General features: G+C 41.2%; 1 protein-coding gene across 3 annotated transcripts in view; it reads right to left on the bottom strand.

Moving 5' to 3' along the window:
- The window catches only part of chd3 (chromodomain helicase DNA binding protein 3), a 49,395-nt gene that overhangs the window by 4,508 nt on the left and 23,126 nt on the right, over positions 1-21,761 (bottom strand). The window contains exons 32-40 of one of the 3 annotated variants that reach the window (XM_014997452.2): positions 20,919-21,111; positions 20,711-20,821; positions 20,505-20,639; positions 19,641-19,749; positions 18,771-18,903; positions 15,446-15,641; positions 13,100-13,263; positions 12,689-12,815; positions 1,445-6,614 (exon numbers count right to left, since the gene is read on the bottom strand). In XM_014997452.2, the coding sequence (XP_014852938.2) occupies positions 6,328-6,614; positions 12,689-12,815; positions 13,100-13,263; positions 15,446-15,641; positions 18,771-18,903; positions 19,641-19,749; positions 20,505-20,639; positions 20,711-20,821; positions 20,919-21,111 (1,455 nt within the window). In that variant the 3' untranslated portion in view covers positions 1,445-6,327. Of the gene's footprint in view, positions 1-1,444; positions 6,615-12,688; positions 12,816-13,099; positions 13,264-15,445; positions 15,642-18,770; positions 18,904-19,640; positions 19,750-20,504; positions 20,640-20,710; positions 20,822-20,918; positions 21,112-21,761 lie in introns of those variants that run through there. The other 2 variants (XM_088015484.1, XM_088015485.1) reach the window with 2 other exon arrangements.

Raw genomic sequence — 21,761 nt, 5'->3', positions numbered from 1 at the left:
CAGAGTGAAAGGGATCTTTGAATTAAAGACACTGTTTCTGACCCTGTCACTGAACCGACGCAGCTGCCATTGTCCTGAGAGATGAACCGCGGCTCTGCACGCAATCCCCACTTGTGCCAGGCAAGCTGACGCTAACCCAACAGGAAGTATTAACCCCCTTGGACGTTTTACCCTTTTTACTGCTTTTGTAAACCTATCTTGATCAACAAAACAGCCTTTAATATTAAAGTGACAACTTTGATAGAAAATTGGTGCACAATTATCCAGGAGCTCCCTCGGTTTAAGCGACTAACTTAATTCAACAGAGGTCCATCTAGTTGGTGCTAGTAGCCTCACGACGAGTGGCTGGAGATCACCAGAGTGCAGTGACTGTGTCTCCAGTGGTCGTAGTGTGAAGACACCTGCGTCTGGACCGTCCATTCACTGGTTAATCAGGATTCCTGGCTACCATCACAGCATGAAGGCAAAAAGAACACTAAGATCCCCATAAGTCACGGGATGGACACAAAAACATCTCTAAGGCCCTGAACATCCCCTGGAGTTCACTTAAATCCATCATCAAGAAGTGGAAGGAACATGGCCCACGTGTAAATCTGTCTAGATCAGGGCGTCCTCACACACCGAGTGACAGCGTAAGAAGGAGACTTAAAAGAGAGGACGCCATGACACCTCTGCTCTTATCTACGCTGAAGGAGTTACGAGGTGTTAAGATTCTGCGTACGACGACTGCTGAACTGTCTGGGTTGGGAGAGCGGCAACGGGGAGGCTGCTGTCGATGAGGATTCATATCAAGGCTCGATTAGGTTTAAAAAAAAGGCATGTGAGAGTGTAAAATTTTGTTGTTGATTTGTCAAAGCGATAAAATTGGTAAAGCAACAAAGGGGTGAATACTTTTATAGTCACTGTAAACATAACATTCATACTGAGTAAGACCACGGCTGAAAGGACAAACAAAAACAAAAAAAAGCCTCACACTCGCACAAAAGTATCAACAATTTAAGTTTCCTCAGTTGGGGAAGATTAAGGTTCAGCCTTGACAACGAGTGTCGTATTTCAACGTCTGAGCTGTTGGGAGCGTCGGAGAAGGAATAAATTTAAACCAGTATACTTGTTTTCTATTTAAAAAAAAAAAGATTTAAAAAAAAAATAATCAGCAAATCAGCCATAATCACTGAAAATAAAAACACAGCAATCTGTTCCTAGATGTTTATCTAGGCGAACAAAAACATTTGTAGTTGAGCAAGATGCAAACATTACATTTTGAAGAACAAGGCTTGTGGTAAATGTGGCCTGAGCTGGAAGCACTTTCTCCAACAATCTCCATCTTTGCTGTGTTTACAGATGTTAACTCTACCGAGACATTATGTTTGAAAATATGACAATAAGGGCACTTAAAACATGGTAATCGCACGGCTTTTGCAACAATAAGCAGCATTCCAGGGGGTACATTACTATGGTTTTTATTCAGAAAACTTGCATATTACAGTACGTCAATAATATATACAGTATCATGATTCGTGTTTGCAATAAGGGCAAAACCTAGAAATGCGTAACTGTTGACTTGAAAGAAAGCGAGGCCAGCAATGAGTAAACATCTTTTTTTTTCTTTTTTTTTAATGCGCAGGCACATAAGGATACAGAAACACACACGGATGAAAACTAACACCTTTCTGCATGACACACACACATGATAAGCACAGGGTCTGTGTTTCCCACATCGGTGGGTTTTCATGAAAGCGTCCTGAAGGCATTGTTTAGAGCTCGTTTCAAAACAAAAAGCCAGGAATAGACCCAACGCAGGACGGCTTTCGCTTGCACCACGGGGAAAAATAAACTGTCGTAACACTGGTTTGCTGATCCCAGATGCGATAAGCTGCGTATTGGGCTGATGATGTTGGAGGGAAGGAGGGAAAAAAAAGGTGAAACCGTGAGAGGGGACCAGTTATGGGAAAAAGTACTGGCGTTTTTCCAGCAGAGGCCAAGAGAGGAGACAGAGAGAAATAACTGTGTGCGTGAGTATGGTAGGAGCAGGCAAGATCTGATAAGAGACTGAAAAAAAATCAAGGTAAAGACTGGGAGAAATAACAAGGGGTGCACAACAGGAGACAATGCTTTAGAGCCAGAGATGTGGAACAAAAGAGACAATAAAAATGTAGAACAGAGAGGAAAAACTGATACTTAACTGAAAACAGATCAGTCAAGAAATCAGGAATGCTCAAAAAGCGATTAAGATTGTCTATCCACAGAAGGGCTTTAGACAGATAATAAAACCGTTCTATCTTAACATTGTTAAAATAGAAGTCAAGGATATAATTTATCACTAAAAGCACCTGAATATATTTAACTGGTGGAGGTAAGAACTTTGTGGCTAGGACTCAAAAAAACAAGAGGTAGCATGTAACTGGAAAACAGGAGGGGACCAAGGACTGATGCCTGTGGCACACCACGACTCATTCGAGCCACTCGGCTTCTAGTTTTAGGGTGAGAGCAGTCATTCTGTTTACAGCGTACGAGAGCAAACGATCAGTAAATCCGACACAGGACTTTAGATGATGGAAGAACGTAATCTGATTAAATGACCTCCAGTACAAAGTGTCAAAATTAGCTCTCATCGACTTAGTCGCGAGACAAAAACTGCGTCCCCCTTCTGGACGCCGGGCGAAGGCCGAGCTGCTTCGCTCAGGCCTCTGTGCGATGTGTTGTGTGACTGGGCAGAAGACTGCGGGTGTGTTTTATTCAGAAATGTCCTTGCTTCCACTATCCAGTTTTTGTATCTGAGGAGTGTTTATTAGAAGTTTATTAGAGGAATGTTTAATTTTATTAGGAGTATTTATGCTGATGGAATTACCTACATTTGTACGATTCTTTACAAAATACCTACAACGCCTGTCAAATGGCTATATGCTTATACTGAAGCAGGCGGGGCATCTCTAGGTTGCTGAGCCTGTGAGTGAAAGGTGCGTAAAAATACAGAAGTCCCGTAAGCACAGGACCACAAGTCGACTGTTTAGATTTTCCTTTATCTGGACTCAGTGCACAAGGGGTGTACAAAACCCCAATTTTGTCATTGTCATGGTCACCATACCAGGGTCACCAAACACAAACAAAATAAAATAAAACCTTGTGTGGTGCAGCAGGTTAATGTTTTCCTACCCTAAATTAAGTTGGCAGTGAGAGTTAAAGTAAAGGTAAGACAAACCCAGCACATCTCTAAGAGCTTTTAAACTCCAAGCAAAGCCATCAGTCAACTCTCAACGACCTGAAACTCTAAACTACTTTTGATGGATCATCTAAAGTTCAAAACAGCTATTAAAAAAAAGCCTGGCCAAAGTCTTGGTGCGTCTCTCCCCTGTAAGACGCTGCATATCATCTGATCGAGGGAAATGACAGGAAATGCATTATGTTTGCTTCTATAAAGCCTCGTATGAGTGCATCTCAGGCAAAACCTTTAATCAGGAACAAATGTATGTCTTGGAAATGTCAACCAATCAGCCATTTTAAGGTACTCTGTTGCTGGTTTCAGAATGAATGTCCAACTGAAAAGAAAAAAGCACGTCAATGAATCCTCGGCTAGCAACAGCTTAGCATATGTCCGAGGTGTCGAGGGGATGCGGGTAAAAAGCATGCGATAGTTCAAGGACTGCAGGTCGATGCGCCGTTGTACGTTGATGTACATGTGCTTTATTTTATCTGGTCCTGAGCATCACCAAACTGTAGCAGCTTAGAGCTGAAAACCAGAATGAAAGGGACACTAAAGAATTATTGCTTTCTCTTTTTACAGCCATTAATCGTGGATATTTTTTGTCGCTTTGTTCATAGCAAACGTGCGCCCAGATGATGAGTGATCGCTCTATCCATTACAATAACTTCAAACTATGTTGTGCAGCACTAATCCAGATTATATTATGATGCAGCCAGAGGTTTTCTTAATAATTATAAAGTTACTGTATTTGGTCATCCAGATGTATACAGACCCAGCACCTAACTAGTACTGAAACAAGCACTCACTGCTGTTTATTGCTAACCAAATGATGTCTCTGAAATCAGTTTTAAGATTCTACTTATTCTATTAATGTTTTAAATGACAGTCTGACTTTGTTCAAATTTAACTGGATAAAAGTGTGAGGAGAGAAGTAAAGGATGTCAATGCATTTGCTCGAGTCTATATAAAGTTTGTTCAAATAGCTCCTTTTTTGGCACAGAAGCAATAGAAAATTTTCCATTTTCATTTGCAGTGACGTGGGGTCAATATCATAAACTTACGTAGTTAGCTATTTCTGGCTAGCCTTTTCAAGTGACAACAGTTGATGGTTTCTGGTCAGCTAACGAGAAAAGGGAAAACATTCAGCTCTTCTACACTGGTTATGATGTCGAAGCTCTAAGTTGCAGCTTGTTTTTATTTACTAAGGGTTATTTAAGGGTGTTTCGGTTGTGATTCCTGACACTCCACTAAGCTACAGTGCTGCTACGTTCTTTTCTTTTACCTCTGTTTTAATGCTGCCTCGTTCTTATCCCATTATCCATTGCCCCTTATCCCAATTTGGTGTGGTAAATATATTTCTTTGGCTAAATCTGATGTGGGAAAAACGAAAAACTTTGCCCTGGAAAAGTATTTTACATAAAAATATGAAATGGGAAAGATTCCTTGGCACCATTATTTAAAAATACAAACGTGAACCAGAGTTTATAAAAAAACTATTTCCCCTCAATTACCATGCACAAATGCACACATTTACAGGGATGTAACACTTGCAAATGTGAACAAATACCATGTATACTCATTGCAGGCCACACACAAACATTTAAAATTAACGTGAAATGCCACTCGAATTTAGCGTCATAACAGTCACACAGCTCTTAACCAAAAATTAGAATTTTGCTCCGTCCAAAAACACAGCAGAGGGGATAGCGCTGTTCTCCTCATGATAAGATGTTAGGCACAGCTTTGCTGCACACACACACACGCACACGCGCACACACGCACGCTGTGTTCAGAAAAAGCGATAATGCAGACAGGAGTGTTTTATTTTCTCTGGGATCGGGGGACATTTTCCACCGCGTGGAATCCATCACGCTGTCACAATAAAGCAGCTCGAGGAACAAAAGTGTCTCTTCGGGCTTCAAAGCGAGTCTCCCTTTTTCTTTCAGTGACAGATTACAGACTTCATCTATGAGGAAGAGCGGCTCATAAATAGTGCTTTCTGTAGTCATGAGGTCTAAAAACAGGAAATGTGGATACTTCGACAGAGCGGTATCCCCAGCTAGGAGACAATCTCCCATTTAAAAAAAAAAAAAAAAAAAAAAGGTGCAGGAGCAAGTAATATTGTTCCACTTGCATTACAGTACACATTTTGTTGGCAGTTTATCAGGTTAGGGTAGCTGCTACTGATTCTGTTGAAAAGGCAACAAATCAGCTCTCAACAAATCAGTGGGTTTTGGATTTATGCCTGGTTGACTTTAGGGATCCTAAAATAAGACGATCCATGGGGTGAAGTGATTTAAACTTAACAACCTTTTCTTCTTTTGCTTTCTTTCTGAACTTTCTCTGCGAGATGAACTTGGCCCGGTTTTTCATTCTCTATTTTGAGTTTGGATTTCATCTTCCTGCATTCGAGGAGATTAGCAAAGTTCTTTGCAGGTTTTCAGGTTGTTTGAGATATCCAAAGTGTTTGTATTTGTGTGTGTGTGTGTGTGTGTGTGTGTGTGCGTGTGTATGCGTGTGAGTGTGGAGGACGAGAGGACTGTAGAGGAATGAGGGAGTACAGGGTCAGATCGAGGGAACCGGCTTGTTCAGTCAGCCTGCAGATGAAGGATGGATCCAGAGGGAAATCTTTTGGCTCAAAGGGAAAGACAGAAAGAGAAGTCTCAAGAAATCTGTATGAGAAGATCTAAAAAAAAAAAAAAAAACTTTTTTCTGCATTTTTCTAAAAAACCTTTGATTGCATTAACATTCTCTCCTTTTTTGCCCTTCTGCTTTCATTCCAGACAGATTTTTTTTTAAGCTTTTTTTTTTTCCCCTTCAGCAGCACCCTTCATTTCTCCCTGCTTATTTTTGGTCCACTCTTTAAGCAGTTGATTGCCTGCTTTCTTTTGTGGGGCAAAGTGCTGCCACTGCTGTTTTTATTTTGCGTTTCAAACCTTCAATTTCTGCGTTTTGAGATTGTTCTTCCATCTTTATATACGTCACATTCCAGCAGTGCGTAAGTGCTTTGTTATCAGGTCTTCTTTGGAGCTTCGTCTTTATTTGTTCTTGGTTTTAAAAATCCAGTTTTTTTTTTAGTTTCATCAGTTTTGCTACATTCCAGGATCCTCTCCCTCGCCTTCCCGTCAGGGCTTTTTTGGTCGCCCGTTACGCGGCAGGTTCTCCACCGTGTTACTAAGCCGATACTTGACAATGATGCTGTGAACCGTGGACTTGGGCATCCTCAGCTCCAGCCCGATAGCTCCCTCTGACTTGCCGTCTTTCCAGAGGTCCACCACTCGCTGCCGCTGCATCACGTCGTGCTCCTTGGTCTTCTGGAAAACCCCGGCGGCAGTTGACCCCCCTGTGGCTCCACCAGCGGCGCCCCCGGTGGCCCCAGCAGCAGCAGCAGCAGCGGCAGCGGCGGCGGCTTCTGTGGGGGCAGACAAGCGGCAGACTTGTAGTGGAGGCTTGGAGAGAGGGGGAGCAGGATAATGTGACACTTTACACATCCCCAAAGGGACTTGTCTTTAACTTCCCTCCCTCCTCTGCAGAGAGGTCAGAGGTCAGAGATGGAGCTACTGGAGCTGGTGGGAGGGTGGCGATATCGGCAGGGCAGGTGCTCCCATGTGCGCCCATGTGCTCTGCTCTACTGCTTTGATTTATACGCGTCTAAAAGACGAAGCTTTGTCTACAATGTGAGTCCGTTAGCAGAGCTGCATAGCTTCCTGATGGCAAAAACAGAATTTCCAAAAGATTTCAGCTCCAGATGTTGCTGATATACAGTGCCTTGCAAAATTATTAAAAATACCCAAAACAAAACATTTCCCCAGTTTGACTCGTTCTGATTACAAACTTCAATAAAAGTTCTTTTCAATTGTTTATGAGACACACCAAAAGAAATACAAGGTTACTTGCGAAATGCGAAGATGAAGGAAACTGATGCGTAACTTTAATTTAGCTCTCGTTTACTTTAAAACCTCCAAGTAAACCCAAAGCAAACAATAACCTTCAGAAGTCACGTAAATATTGTCAAACATGAGATTAATTTAATTTCAATCCCGGTGCGCACACAGCTGTTCTATGAAGGTGTTGCAACAACCTCTGCAGGGACGTGGTGGTTAGGCTGGGGCATTTATCTGTCACACGCAGCACTGATTACTGATACAGGACACCTGAGGACCTGGTAAGGCCATCAGCTTTTTAAACCCCAGCCTGCCGACTAACTTGCCTCTGGCTCTGGATCACTTTGAGTTCACGCAGCAGCACTTTCACACACATCCTCCACTCATACACACCGTACCGATTTCACGTTCACACGTCATATTAGGAGCTTCGATTTTGACCTTAATTTGAGTTGAATAAGTTTATATTTGAGACACACTCCATGTAGTGTGCTCCTCTTAAAAGGGTTAAACTTTGTGTGTGTGTAACGTTTTTGTAACAAGGTGCCCCGCTCTCTCCGTGGCAGTGTAGCTCAGATAGAGCGGACCTCCGACTAACAGACACGGTTGTAATGGTAGAGACAGAGATGCCTCACCAAGGGTCAGATCTTAAAGAGATTCCAAATAAGGAGCTCTAAATTGCTTGTGCAGATATTGAATGTGTTTCATACAAGCCCCATAAAGGGACTTTAGTGGTTGGTAATTCTTTTTATTCGTTTTATATTCAACATTCTTTGGCTCAGTGATGGTTTTCTTCTCTCTGGTGTCAGTTAATTTATTCGTTTTTGTTTGTCAAATAACATGGCTCAATATTAAAGCTTAATCTCGATGTTTTTTGTTTTGTTTTTACTGCGTAGATATTGTCAAAAGTCTGACTGCGCTACTTTTGCTCGCACAACATGTGGAACATGCAGGAGACAAATATACTCTGTCACCTTTTCGGGCTGACAAACGTGATGATGATGGAAATATTAGGTTGTCCTGAATAGCCGGAGGATATTTGTTTTTTTGTTTTTATTTTCATTATTATTTTTAAAACTTCCAGATATTTGATCAACAGCGTTTTGTGTCAGATGCATTTTGGATTTGCTTGTGAAAATCTGAACTGTGTTTTGATCACTAATGTCAGGCTGTGCGTGAATATTTGCACCACATGCGTGAAAAGTTACTGCTTTACAAAGAAACTGGAATGAAAACAGATTTGTAGCCACAACTCACATTTATTGTTTTGGATCCAGTTTGACACATTAATCCTTGATTTAACCATTAAGCATACGATGTAATGATGAAAAAAATGGGAGATTTACTCTGAGTTATCTTCGTACAGACAAGCATGTGGTAGTAATACTGTCGATCACTGTTGTGTTCGGCTGCTCATGGGGTCGGTCACATCCATCTTTTTGCATTTTTCCAGACTCCGTTTGGGTTTTGGGACTGGAGTAAACTCTATTCCACCCTCTAAGTGCCCTGGGTAAAGCATGTCTTAAGTGCATGTTCCCCACTGACAATGTTTAACTTTTTTTTTTTCACCAAACCTCCATCACCAAACCTCTATGACCGCATGGCATTCGTAATGATAAACCCAGGCAACTTTGGTTTACTTCGGGAAAAATTGTGACTCCTGAATTGTCAGTTGTTGACAAACCCAGTGGATTGAATGACAGGTGGCGTCATGTCAACTGGGGGCTTGTCCGGGATCTGAACCCGGGACGTGTCTCAGGTCTCAACAGAATGGTTCAGAGGCTTGTTGGAGAACATTGGTGAACAGAGAGTCTCATGAAGACCAAAGAACACAGCGGACAGAGCTCAAGGACAAATGTATGGAGAAGTTTAAAGCAGGGTCAAGTTACTGGAACATCTCAGAACAGAACTCTTTTTGTCGTGTTTTATGCACTTGGACAACAATGTAGATATTTCGCTTCAGCTAGTTCGCTTCCACTATCTGGTTTTTGAATATGCAGGAAAAAAAACAAAGTTTTTGTGCATTTGATTCTTCAATCAAATAACTACTATAATAATAATTTAGTCAAATGTCAAAAGATTTTCAAAAATGAAAATTACAACATCGTTGTTCACGAAAGAGGCTGTCTGAAGAAAAGTGCGGCGCTCTCTGTGTGAGAGCATTTCAGGAAACTGCAGATATGGGGCATAATATGTGAAGTCCCAAAGGAGGTCTGCGTTATTGTATGAAAGATGTGTGTAAATGCTAACAACCAGAAACCACGTGACTGTGCATCAACCGTTCAGCTTCAGATGAAGTATGTGGCTGTCTACTTGTGCACCCCACCAAACTAACCTTTATGGAGGAGTGGCAAGGGGAGAAAAAAAATCATTGTTAAAAGAAAGTCACAAATATTTTCTTCAGTGATAGGGAAGCTGGAGATAGTTGTTGGAAAAATGGATGAAAACCTGTTGGAGGCTGGAGAAGAGTTGAGACAGGGACAAAGATTCACTTTCAATCAAAGCAACGATCCTAAAGATTCAGAGCTAGCATGGAATGATTTAGATCAGAGCATGTTCATGTGCAGGAATAGCCCGGTTAAAGTCCAGACATAAATCCAGCTGACAATTTTTTTAAGTTATGAAAATTGATGTTCACAGACATTGAACTGTTTTGCAGAGAAGAACGGGGAGAAAAGATTTCAGACTGTGGATGTGAAAAGCTGGTAGAGACATACTCCCAAAACACCTACAGCTGTGATTGTAGCAAAATGTGGCTAGGAGTATTGACTCTGGAGGCCAGTTGTAAAAAAAACAAAACATTTACCATATTGTTGTGCTCTGGTTTGTGTTGGCCCAGCAGATGAATCCCAGTAAAATAGATTATAGTTTGTGACTCTAATGTGGCAGAATATGACAGGCTTTAAGGGCATGACTACTTTTGCATCCACTTGGAGCAACTGGTGCATTCTCACATTTAGAAATCACAGCTAAAACAGCAGATGTGGACTTAGGTAAGAATATTTCTGGAGGTATTTTGTTTACCCGAGTGTGAGACCTTCTTTCAGTAAACTCCCATTAATGTAGGGAAGTTACAAGGTGGCAAAAAGTCTGAGAATTGTTATTTTAGCTCCGGTCCACCCTGCCTGCTCCCGCTGGTTTCCCCTCTCGCTGCCTGAATCATAAAAGGTCAGGAAGCAGCATGACCCCAATCAAGCCTGTAAATGTGGTCTCATAACCTGCCAGAGGTCTCGGACTGCACGCGGCTCGGCTCGGCTCGGCTCGGCCCGGCTCACGACGGCGAGGGCCCCGGTGAGTCAAAAAACCACGGAGAAACACAACTATTTCTGAGCGACCAAACGCCGGGCCCAGCCCTCCGCTCGTTCACAAGTCACAACACAACGTTTACACAACCAGGCCTGCTGCGGTCTGCGTCCCACTGAAAATACCTTGGTACAAAGTCAGAATGTTTTCTTGGCACACTCGGCCTCAGACGGGCCGAGCATAATGACATTTTCAGCGATAGGCCCCTGGCTCGCTGAAATGCAATGCCTTTGACAGATGTCTCGGTCTGCAATTACAAAAAACTTAAGATACACCAAACGGGAGAGAGCGAGAGAGAGAGAGAGGGAGAGAGAGTGCTGGGTGTTGTGGTTTCTTCTGGAGGAAAGCTACTGGGGGAGTATCAGGTTCTACCGGTTATCTCTGCCACATCTCAGCTATCTAAACATCTCCGAACACGAACGCACATGCAGGGCAGAGAGTGCGTCTGGAGAGCACATGCTGTTGCCGAACTAATTATGGGAAAATAAATTCACCCAGCTGACAGTGAGTTGTGATAGAATGCAGGCAAGAGTGGTGGGATAGGAGCCCAAACAAAATAAATAAATAAATAAATAAAATAATATTATAATAATGCTTCAGTCATTCTGCAATTTTAATTCAAAAGCTCTTAAGTTGGTAATAATCAAACTTTTCAGGAGAAACAATGCCTGCCTGGCCAGACTGAGCTTTATTATTGCACAATCTGTCGTTGGATCCTATAACTGCTGAGCTGACTGAGCTTTTCAGAATGCCTTAATATAGAAGTGCAGCACGTTTGTGTTTGACTTTTTTTTTTTTTTGGTGATGTCTATTTCAGGTGTCTTTCTGGCAGCCACATCAGAAACTCTGCCACAGATGTTTTTTTTCCCTAGATATGAACTTCTTCCCCCCCCCCCCAATTTTTTTTTTTTTTTACAACTCAAGCTGCTCAAGGTGATAAAGTGCTGCAGATAAAAACAGTCCTCCTAGAGCAAAGTAGTTCTCAATGCCACTAATTTGAAACCTAAATAATTCTATTACACTAAGTAAAAAGAATACAAACTAAGATTTATGGTTTTTTTTAGGAGGCCTGAACATGTTTTGTTTTTTTTTCCCCAATTCCCTTTGCTAAATGTTTTTCCCACAGCGACAGCACCATACAAAGACAAAATTCCTGGCATTGCTGTTATGATTGGAGCACATTTTGGCCCATTTTTATATCTTGCTTTATTGAGCATAAACAGCTCAAGTTACCAGCTAATCAAGTCTCGACCTTTTATTGGGATCAGCGCTTCTGCAGAACCCACCGATGTCGAATGTTTCGCCACTGGGGCCTGCAGAAGAACCGTGAGGGTGGAGATAACGGAGGCTTGCGAAACTATTCACAGTTCTTTAACCTTTTCGCACGTTGACATGATCCAGCCACAAACTTCAGTGGGATTTCATTAGAGCAACACAAAAGTAGAGAATCGTTTGGAAGCAGGAGAAAAACTATGTTTTCAATGTTTTTTTTGTTGTTGTTTTGTTTTTTTAATACATGAAAATCTGAAAAGTGTGGAGTACAATTCTTTTCGGCTTCCTGAGTTGCTGAAGTCACATGAACACTTTTTAAATGTAAAAAAAAAACAAAACCCGTAGAGCATGTATCCTCTTACTTCCATTTCACCAGTATAACTTTAGTACATCTTAAAATATTAGCAAAATACGCTGAAGTTTATGATGATGACGTGACAAAATGTGGAAAAGTTCAAGACGTTTGAATACGTCAGCAATAAACCGGATGAAGCGTTTTTGTTTTTGGCGTTTCCTCCTCTGCAGTCACATTACACATTATGTAGGTTTGTGGGTTTCTTTCGGGGAAGTCTCCGTGCTTTTAGAGCAATAAATCAGTTTCCTGTTGCAATCACAGGCCAATTTGCTACCTCATCGTGAAGTCAAATGTAACAGAAGATAAAAAGAGTATTCATGACTGCTATTGCAGAAGGTTTATGACAAACGCCAGCTCGAAGGCCGCGCTGAGATCTAATCGGTTCCTTCACCCGAGGCAGCAACAGCTCGATCTCCAAACCTCCGCCTCCCCGCCAAGACACATAAATCCCTCTTAAATCATCAACTTGCCAAACTGTCGCACACATCAAGCCCAGTGGGGTTTTGCTTCACTAAATTATCTCTGACTGCTGTTATTATCAGATCGACAGAAAATCATGCTTTTTTTTTTGTTTTAGTTTTTTCTTTGAACTCATCTCTTTCTTTCCGCTCATTCACAAAAGTGTGTTACGTGTCACCGCTTCGGACAAACCAGTACCCGTAAAACACTGACCTGATATGAAGGATCCCGGCGGCATCTGGCTGTAGTTGGCTCCTCCCATGTGCAGGGCGCTCGGCGGGGCCGGGGTGAAGGGCGCGCCGTAGTTCTGAGGGGTGGCGTAGGGTCCGGGCGGTATGGGCTGGGCAAAGGCAGGAGAAAGTCATGTTGTTAAAAAAAACAACAAAAAAAAAAAAACAAAAACAAAAGAAGCACCTTGACTGGATGTTATGCAAGCTGAGAAAGAAATGCTGAATAAGTGATTGAGGAGTCAAGAAGAGCAGGTGGGTGACAGAATAAAAAGGCAGTGTGTTTTCATTGGACGCCCTCCATCTATTGCTTTTCCACTGGTGAATGGAGCAGGTTTCAGCTTGTGAGTGTGTCGAAGTGTGTTGAGATGTGTGTGTGTGTGTGTGGGCTGCTGACCGGGGGCGTGTGCGTCTCGGTGCCCTTGCTGGCGAGCCGGCTGAGGATGCTCCGCTCCGACATCTGCAGGCGGGCGGCGATGGGCGGGACTCGGGACAGCGTGGCGGGCAGCCGGGTCACGTCGGCCTTCATGTCGCTCAGCAGCTCCTCCAGCTGGTTCAGCACTGCAGCGACAAGAAGAAGAAGAAGAAGAAGAAGCATGAACCAAGAAGCTGTTACACATCAAACGATGCTGGGCGGTTTTCCCGAACAAATCGACATTTCTTATATTAACCACCCAAAGAGAAAAGTTTTAATTCTACTTTTTTGTTTTTCCCTCTTGACACTGACTATTAGATAGTAAGGTATTTATCAGATATAAGAGTTTATTTTCTTGATCTCTCTTTCATCACATCCTTACATGAAATTAATCGCTGATCACAAGCTCAGATAAAAAACGAGGATAAATGTTGCAACACAAACACGTACGGGATCACTTGGGAGCCAGAGAGGAAGTGTTTGGAGCCATCACTTAACACAGCGAGAGCTTATCTTCTCTACATGACCGAAGCTTTCTCGGGGCAAAGCCGTGCGGTCGGCACGGCAGGAAAGATTGCACAACAGATGGGTTGATCTGTATCTCTTTCATTGTTTGCCTGTGATTATCTGTCTGCCAATTTTTCCCTTCGACTTTTCCCTGAATCCGGTTGCCTAAACATCCTTGGCCGAGCTTCTCGCCGTCAATTATAAAATGGAAATTAAAGTCAGTTCCCATCCCAAAATGTGACAAGGTTTCTGACAACACCGGACTGTTCTGATGAGAGATGTTTTAGTCTTCGGATGATCTAGTTGAATCGAGACAAGCCTAAAAACCGAAATCAGAAAAAGTTTATTTAATTCACACGGGGTCACGTGATGTTAAGATAAATGGGCCTTCGCATGTTGCAGAGACGCCACACACTTTTTGCAGCCATCTTGATGATTCTGCCTGTTTTCGTAATATTAAAAAAAAAAAAAAAAAAAAAACACACAAAAAAACAACAACAACCAAAGACGTGTTAAAAATGACCAAATATTCAATCACTTTCAGGATTTTAACCTTTAAAATGCCACATTAATGTATTTTCTTTTATTATTCATTCAAAAGAAAAACAAAAAAACCCTCCATCAAATTCAAAAAATGTATTATTTTCCAGGAAAATAATAAGCAGGACGATGGCAATTACAGGCCGGGATGAGTCAAAGATGAGCAACAAAACTGATTTGATTGCATCCATATTTTTAGCAGCGACACCTTCCTGCCCAGAAAATGCTCCACAGATCGCAATAAAAAACAGAAACCTCTTCATCTCGGCGCCATGGCAGTATTTTGGAGAGCTGTTTGAAGGGTCATAAATCTAAGAGCTGTAACAGACTTAGGCCAGTCGGTTTTCCTGGTCCAGACTCGACTTAAAGTCATACTCCATAAATTTTTTAAAAGGACTAAAGGTGGATCCTAGCTGTCGATTTTAGGGGGAAATATTTATTTGGACATCATACTTTCTTTTTCCACAAGATGTTAACTAATAAATATCATTTGATCTAAGCCATTCCACTGAGGCTCTGGATGTATCTTGTTTTGTTCTTCTGTAGGGACAGAAGAACAAAACCTCAAGGCTGGGAGTGGGAATGGATTCTCCTTAAACACCCCGATCAATTTTCTTTAATCGCAGGGTGACTGTTTGGGGTCACCCTCTTTGTCTATTTGTGTCTATGTTGACCAGAAAACCCACAGTAAATCAAAACTTCACCAGGAAATTCTTGTTTTCAGAAATAACTGAAGTCGTCTGTTGTACAACTAAGGGTGGATATTTATTAATGTGTCATTTATCATGAAAGATTTCTTATAAAAAATTAGATTTATTGTTGTCTAGGTCATTTTCAATTAATTGAGTTAAAAAAAAACGTACAGTATTATGGGATTTTTATTTTACCATTTTCGCCACTGTTTCTTCCACGAGAGCATCAATAAATATCAGTGAATTCCAAGATATGGTTAAATGCAGTTACTGTGTGCAGCTTAGTGATATAAATCACACTTCTTTAAGTGACTGGTGTCCTGGTGAAGAATGTTTCAAATAGGAACGTTTTTCGAACTACACAGTTACCTAAATCTATATTTTTAAAATCATTTCCGTCATTATTGTAATATATTACCACAAAATATTGCGATAATTGTTCATATTGCCCTTTACATCCCAGAAGAAAAAAAAAAATTTAATCAGGGATAAAATACCAAAAAAGAACACCACACCCATGCCCAAGATGTGCATCTAAAGTCATGACCAGAACCGCGTCCCGTATCGACGGGGCGGCGTTGTCACCCACCTTTGTGCAGAACGGCGTTGGCTGGCTTGTTCCCTGCCAGCGACTCCTTGCTGAGGTGCTGGTGCGACTCGGCCAGGCACTCCACCTCGGCAAAGCGAGCGTTGAGCGCCATGGCCGGGTGGCTCGGGTCCTGGGTCATGTTGAGGTAAGCCGCCCGCCGCAGCTGCTCCTCGATCACCAGCGCCTGCTCCAGCAGCTGCCAGCAAGGAAACGACTCGTTACATATCGAAAAACGACAGTCCTGGGGCTCGATATGCGGATGGAAGCTCGGATGAAATTATGTCATAAAGGAGGAAATCTGGGATGAAGACATAAAAGTTAGAAACCTAATAAAATACATGTTTGTATTACATGAAGAATTGATAATCTGACATTGATTATTAAGCTGTGACACTAAATATTTAACCGATTCCCCAAATTCCTATGGAGCTTGGGGAATCAATCTCCACAGGAAATACTTCAGCTTAGGTATTAGGCAACAGGGGATATTTTAGTTTCGGGTCTGAAAATGTTAAATTCCTATTTACTGAGTGGGAGGAAAATGTCACTTCTTCCATTCAGGAAATCTTTCTTCCTCATTTCTTTTTTGTCCACTTAACCATAATGTCAAGTCATGCTGGTTTCACTGTTCCTTGGAAATGGGGTAACAACACATTTTTTTTCTCTCTCTCTCTCTCTCTAGAACTTTGCTTTGTTTTATCTGAGAATCTCAGACGACTAACTAACTTATTTACCAACAGAAATTTTGCCAGGTGATGCATCTAGAACCAGAAAAAAGAGTCATGTTTTCATTTTTTTTTACCAAACAAACCATTAACTAAATAAGAACAACAAAGACATTTAGTTGTTTGATTAGCTAATTCACAAAAGAAGCAGAAGTTCCTAAGATTAATCCCAACATTAGCCACCGAAACTTAAAAAAACACCTGAGGATAAAGGAAATTATGAAGTGCTCTGTATATTTGGTCCCTCTCTTGTAATTGTTTACCGGTTAGCAGTCTTTTCCAGACCTGCAGGTCTTGTCAAATCTTAAGTTGTTCTTCGGAATGATGGTATCGGCGTAGCGATAATGTGTTCTTCAAGCTGGATGCAGCAAAGTCCATAAAGATCTGATGTAATAAAAGCATCTTAACCAAAATCCCAGGAAAAAGTTCTGTAAGACCTTCACGGAGTAAATTAAAGAAAACATTAAATGATTGATTAGTAGATTAAAAACTTTGATTCCCTGGAAGAAAAATATAAAATCTTGAGAAAACGCTATATAAGGCTACTTTGACCTTGTCGTCGTTTGACCGAAGTATTAAAAAGCCACTTTTTTTTTTTTCATTTTCCGAGTCTGAAAATTGAACATAAACAACCAATCAAGTAGGAAAGGCGAAGGTTCCCGTGTCACCCCTAGTTCAATACGTAATATGGATGGCACGGGTAGAAAAGTTACAAAAATAAACTGCTTTTACACGCTCCTCAGTCATAAATAAAGGACACACAGTACTGTACGATCTGTAATTGTGAAAATGCTTTTTTATTGTTTGAAAACGTAAAACGAGCACGATTCCGGTCCTATTGGCTGCGGAAGGACGTGGGGTCAGGACGGATGGACGGACGGACGGACGCGCCGAGGTCAGCTCGGATCGGCTCACAGTAGTTTTCCAACTCACAACGCATCGTTCCCAGATGCCAGTTTTGACATTCCAGACCAACGGAAACGCAGCTCTACCTCACAATAACGATGCGCTGTTACACTTAACAGTTCCTGGAGCTGGAAATCGGATTTTTAAAAAAACGTTCTTTATCCTTTTCCTCTTTCCATTTTTTTATTTTTTATTTTTTTACACAATGCTCCATATTTTATGTAAAAAGTTTCTGCACTGGCACAAGTTTATTTACTTCCAGGGACAGAGACAAAGCTCTAGGAATCAATTGGCCACAGCAACTTTTGGTATTGAGAATATCAGATTATTTTATTGATTTATAAAGTAAAGTCACGTAATAAGTGTTGCTGGCGTCCTAATATTTAGTTTTGAATGTACTTGTGCAGGAATATTCTAATATGCAACAATGTGCGCAAAATTTCAATCTTAAATTTGAAGTACTTAGAGACACTGTAAAGCTTCAACTTCTAAGGGGCTGACTTGCAGCAAGTTGAACTGGTGTTTTTTTTTGTTGTTGTTTCTTTATCACCTAAACCAAAATAGAAAACAAACTCTATAGGAGACTAATAATAATAATAATAGAAGTTAAAAAAAGACACCTGTAGTGTCCAAAATGGGTATATTTTCGCTCATGCTCCGTTTTCCACAGTAAAAACACGTCTTGTTGACATTCCTCTCCTGTAATCTGAAACTCTGTATCCTGTGTGCAACAGCCAGTCACTACTCACCATGTGTGATTCTATCAGGACAACACATGGGTCATAAAAGATGGAGCAAAGAATTTGATTGCTAGTTTATTTTCGAGTAATGCACAATCGACAAGGGATTAATCGCTCGGGAACAGAATGAGTTTACTTATGCTGACGAGAAAAAAAAGAAGAAAGAAAAATACGAGGAATCTACGTCTCGTTTTCCTTAAAACGTTTAAAGTTGTAAGGAAAATCCGTTTGAATTGTTTCAAGGTTTCAGTCAAATGTAATTTCTGAACACTTTGTGTAATTTCAGGATAAATTTAATGCTTATAATAACAGTGGAAAGCCATCATCTCATATTTGTCAGCAAATCCACTCTTGTTTACAACTGTACTGCAGGCATTTCATGACTAATTCAGGCAACCTGTGAATTAGTAGTGAGTCCAGGAAAACCTGGCTATATATAGCAGTGTTCCAAAACAGGGAGTTGTGTTACACAACCAATTACAGCTGACAGCATCCTGGAGGGAAATATATGAGAAACTTTTCGGGGTTTTTTTTATGTATGTGTGTGTGCACTGTTGTCACCAGATTTAAGAAAAACTTGAAGAATTTGGTAAAAGGGAGATGGCAAGAAACAGTAGGAGTGGGAGATACAGTAAATGAGGATGTTGAGGGAAGGATCTGAAACATGCAAACCGCTCAAAAACAGGATGAGAGCCCTTCCAGAAGTGCAGCGGTCAGCAGTACCACTCAGTCGATATGTGGGCCTAGGGGCATCCGTCATTTAACCGCTGGACGCAGTCAGGTGACGGAAGATGCTGAGACGTTTTAGCCCTTTTTTATTTATTTTTTTTTAGCAATAAAAACCATTTCTTTTTGTGAAGTGAAAATGTGAATGAAAGAAAAACACGGATAAATGTCTCTAATATCAGACACCAAACGCAAAAGCGTAAAAAAACCAAAAAAAAACAATCCTACCTTAAAACGCCGAGCCAAAAACTTGTTCTTCATTTCCAAGAAGTTTCCTTTATTTGCCTGCGACTTGAACGGCTCGTTGACGATTGCGAACTGTGGATCGTTCTGGATGTCCTGCCAGCGAGCGTAGCCGTGTCTGGTGAACAGGTCAAGGGTTATTAAACTGTCTGAGTCAGAGAAGGAGCTCCTGTTTAGGAAATTTCAGCTAAAGCGAATGTCACAGCTTCGGATTCTGACTTAGTATTTAGAGACGAGAGCTTATTGTACAAACAAATCGCAGCATAAATGTGTATTGTGTATGTTATTAATTTATATTATTAGGTTGCAGCTTAGCAAATAGTGTTGAGACATATGAATAGAAATTAAGACCTGGATCTCCTCAGAAATGTACACATTTTCACTTAATCATGATACTCATGGCACTTATGATAAATTTGTGCAAATGATAATAAAGATAAGCTAATATAAGCTTATTAGCTTATATTAGGTAATTAACCCGCAGCTTTTCTTTAATATAAGCTAGTATAAGAAATTAGCTTATATTAGCAGCTAGTTAGCGGTAGCTTCAACCACCTCGAGTCACAGAACATTGCAGCCCAACCAACCATATTAAATGGCCCTTCCATGACAAAATTTGAGATCTGTGATTAATGGTTTTCCTGGGAAACTTACTTTTTTAAATTTAATTTAAGTCATTTAAGACTTTAAGACTTTTTAAGGACGCGTGAACACGCTGGTACCAGTTTAATCCAAAAAGTTTAATCCAAAAACTGCCTGTATAGAACAACATCAACTGACTTCCAGTAGAGAGAGAAAAAAAACCATAAACAAACACAGCGGGGTCATCCCCTGGGCAACCGCTGTCAAGGATACACCACGATTCCCGCCAGCAGCCAGAAGTCGTGTCGACGGTGCCAGATCTCGTTCATCTTACCCGAGGAGATGGCAGCCCGCTCCTCGTTCTGCCACAGAGTGTGCAGCTCTGCAGGAGGAAAACAACGAGACCGCTTTCAGATCGCTTACCTTCCCGAGTCCCGACTGCGGCAGGTGTGTTTTTCCGCCACACACACCCGCAGCTTTTCTGGGTTCACGATCAGGTTCGGGGTGAATTTGGCTCCTTGGTGATATTAGTTTTGAACCCTCTGAAAGCAGGACTTATGTGTCACATGTTTGTATAAGTGGGACATTTTATGTTGTTTAGACAACTGGACACGTTTCGGTCAACCGGTTAAAAGTATTTCCTGAGTTACGCCTTTCTCTTTCATGTTTTTCTTTAAAAAAAAAAAAAAAAAAAGAAAGTAGAAGTTGAATGTATTTTCCTGAAAAACTTGACTATTAAAAAGAACTAGTAAATATACTGCAAATAACATGCGGTCATTACAAATTTAGGAGTTTTTCTAAGTATGCAATCCCAATAAAAGAGTTTTTTTTAGTCATTAATAACTGGAAGGATGACACTGCATTTCCCATGAAATATCATCCCACATATCACAACCTACTTTTACAAAGATGTTGCTTCATTCTTAGTTCTGTATTTTCACCAAATGTCATGTGTAAATAGCTGAAATCACACATCCAACCAGGCAAATGCCTCTACAATTCAACAGCAGTGCAGCCCTCATCTGTGACTATAAGTCCTTGTATTGTGAAGCTCAGGGATTTTTTATCGATGTTACGTCAATCATAAGATATATTAGAAATATTCTTCTATAAAAGCCAAAAAAACCCAGAGCTGACCTGTGAAGCCGCCGTCTGCGATGTTGAACATGAAGCGCGGCCGCTCGCTCTGAGGTTTCCCGTTACCCTTTGTCGTCTCCTCCTTGGCTGCTTTGATCTCTTTCCCGGCATCCCTTTCACCTTTGACCTCTTCTGCTACAAAAATAGACACCTAATTATGCAAACGTAATGAACGTATTCCATCATTCTTAAGAAGGCTATCGCACCTCTCTTCAGGTCAGACGCCTCGGCTTTTTCCCTGGCTTCTGCTGCCTCTGAAGATGTTTGCATTTCGTCCCTCTGTTCTTTCTCCTTGTCCTCCCCGGGCTGCTCTCCCTCTGCAAGTGCAAGCTCTCTTAAGTCACACAGATCTTTTTTTTTTTTTATTAATATTATTTTTATCCATCGATGCGGAACAGCGTAAACGTGATTCACCTGACTTCTTTTCCGTAACGTCTGTGTTTTGTTTACTCTCCTCTTTGCTGTCCTCTTGTCGTTTGTTCTCCTCTGATGCTGAAAACTCGGTCGGCTCCTTCCTGTCGTCCTCCTTGGTGTTACTCTCTTCTTTGCCGTCCGTCTTTTGACTCGGCGATGCCTTCTGCGACGATTCTTTTGTTGAGGACGAAAGCTGCCAAGAAGAGAGTGACACAATCATTTTTAGTATATTCTAAAATTTTACGCAAAGCTTTTAAGATATTTGAAAAGACATAAGCAAATCTGGTTGTAGAACTCGATGGTTTATCCACCACATTTTCCCCAAAATCTTTTCAGATTTCATTAGAATAAAAGGACAAACTGAAGTCTATATTCATTAGGATTTTATGTAATAAACCCACACGACATCTTATGATTTTTTTTTTTTTTTTTTTTTACAATTACAGCTGGAGTCTATTGAGATGAGCCAAACCTCTCCCCTGTAGCTGTTTATCGGCTGCGACCTCTAACACAGATTCTTCTAGTTTTCCTCTATTTAGCTCACCCATCAACTCTGACCTGGTTTCCTGTCGCTCCTGAAGAAATGCATAATGCGGCCACCGCCGTGTTTTGCCACAGGACTGACGATGTGTTAGTCTCTTGTCACATGTGGAGGTTTCCGGGCGAGCCAAAATCGTCTCATTTCGTTCTTATCTGATCTGGTCACCTATTTCCACATGCTTGCGGTGTTCCCTGTATGGGTTACGGTAAACTGGGAAGGGGAACTCTTCACTTCCTGCTATCAGCGGGCTACTCCTTACAGCTCTTGCATAAAGGTCATATTTTTTTGGAAAACATGTCTGG

This window comes from Poecilia mexicana, unplaced genomic scaffold (assembly GCF_051168715.1).
Source record: "Poecilia mexicana isolate PSO_F unplaced genomic scaffold, ASM5116871v1 scaffold_18, whole genome shotgun sequence".
Lineage (NCBI taxonomy): Eukaryota > Metazoa > Chordata > Actinopteri > Cyprinodontiformes > Poeciliidae > Poecilia > Poecilia mexicana.
Note: the sequence above shows the minus strand (reverse complement) of the source record. Positions and strands in the feature narration are given on the sequence as shown.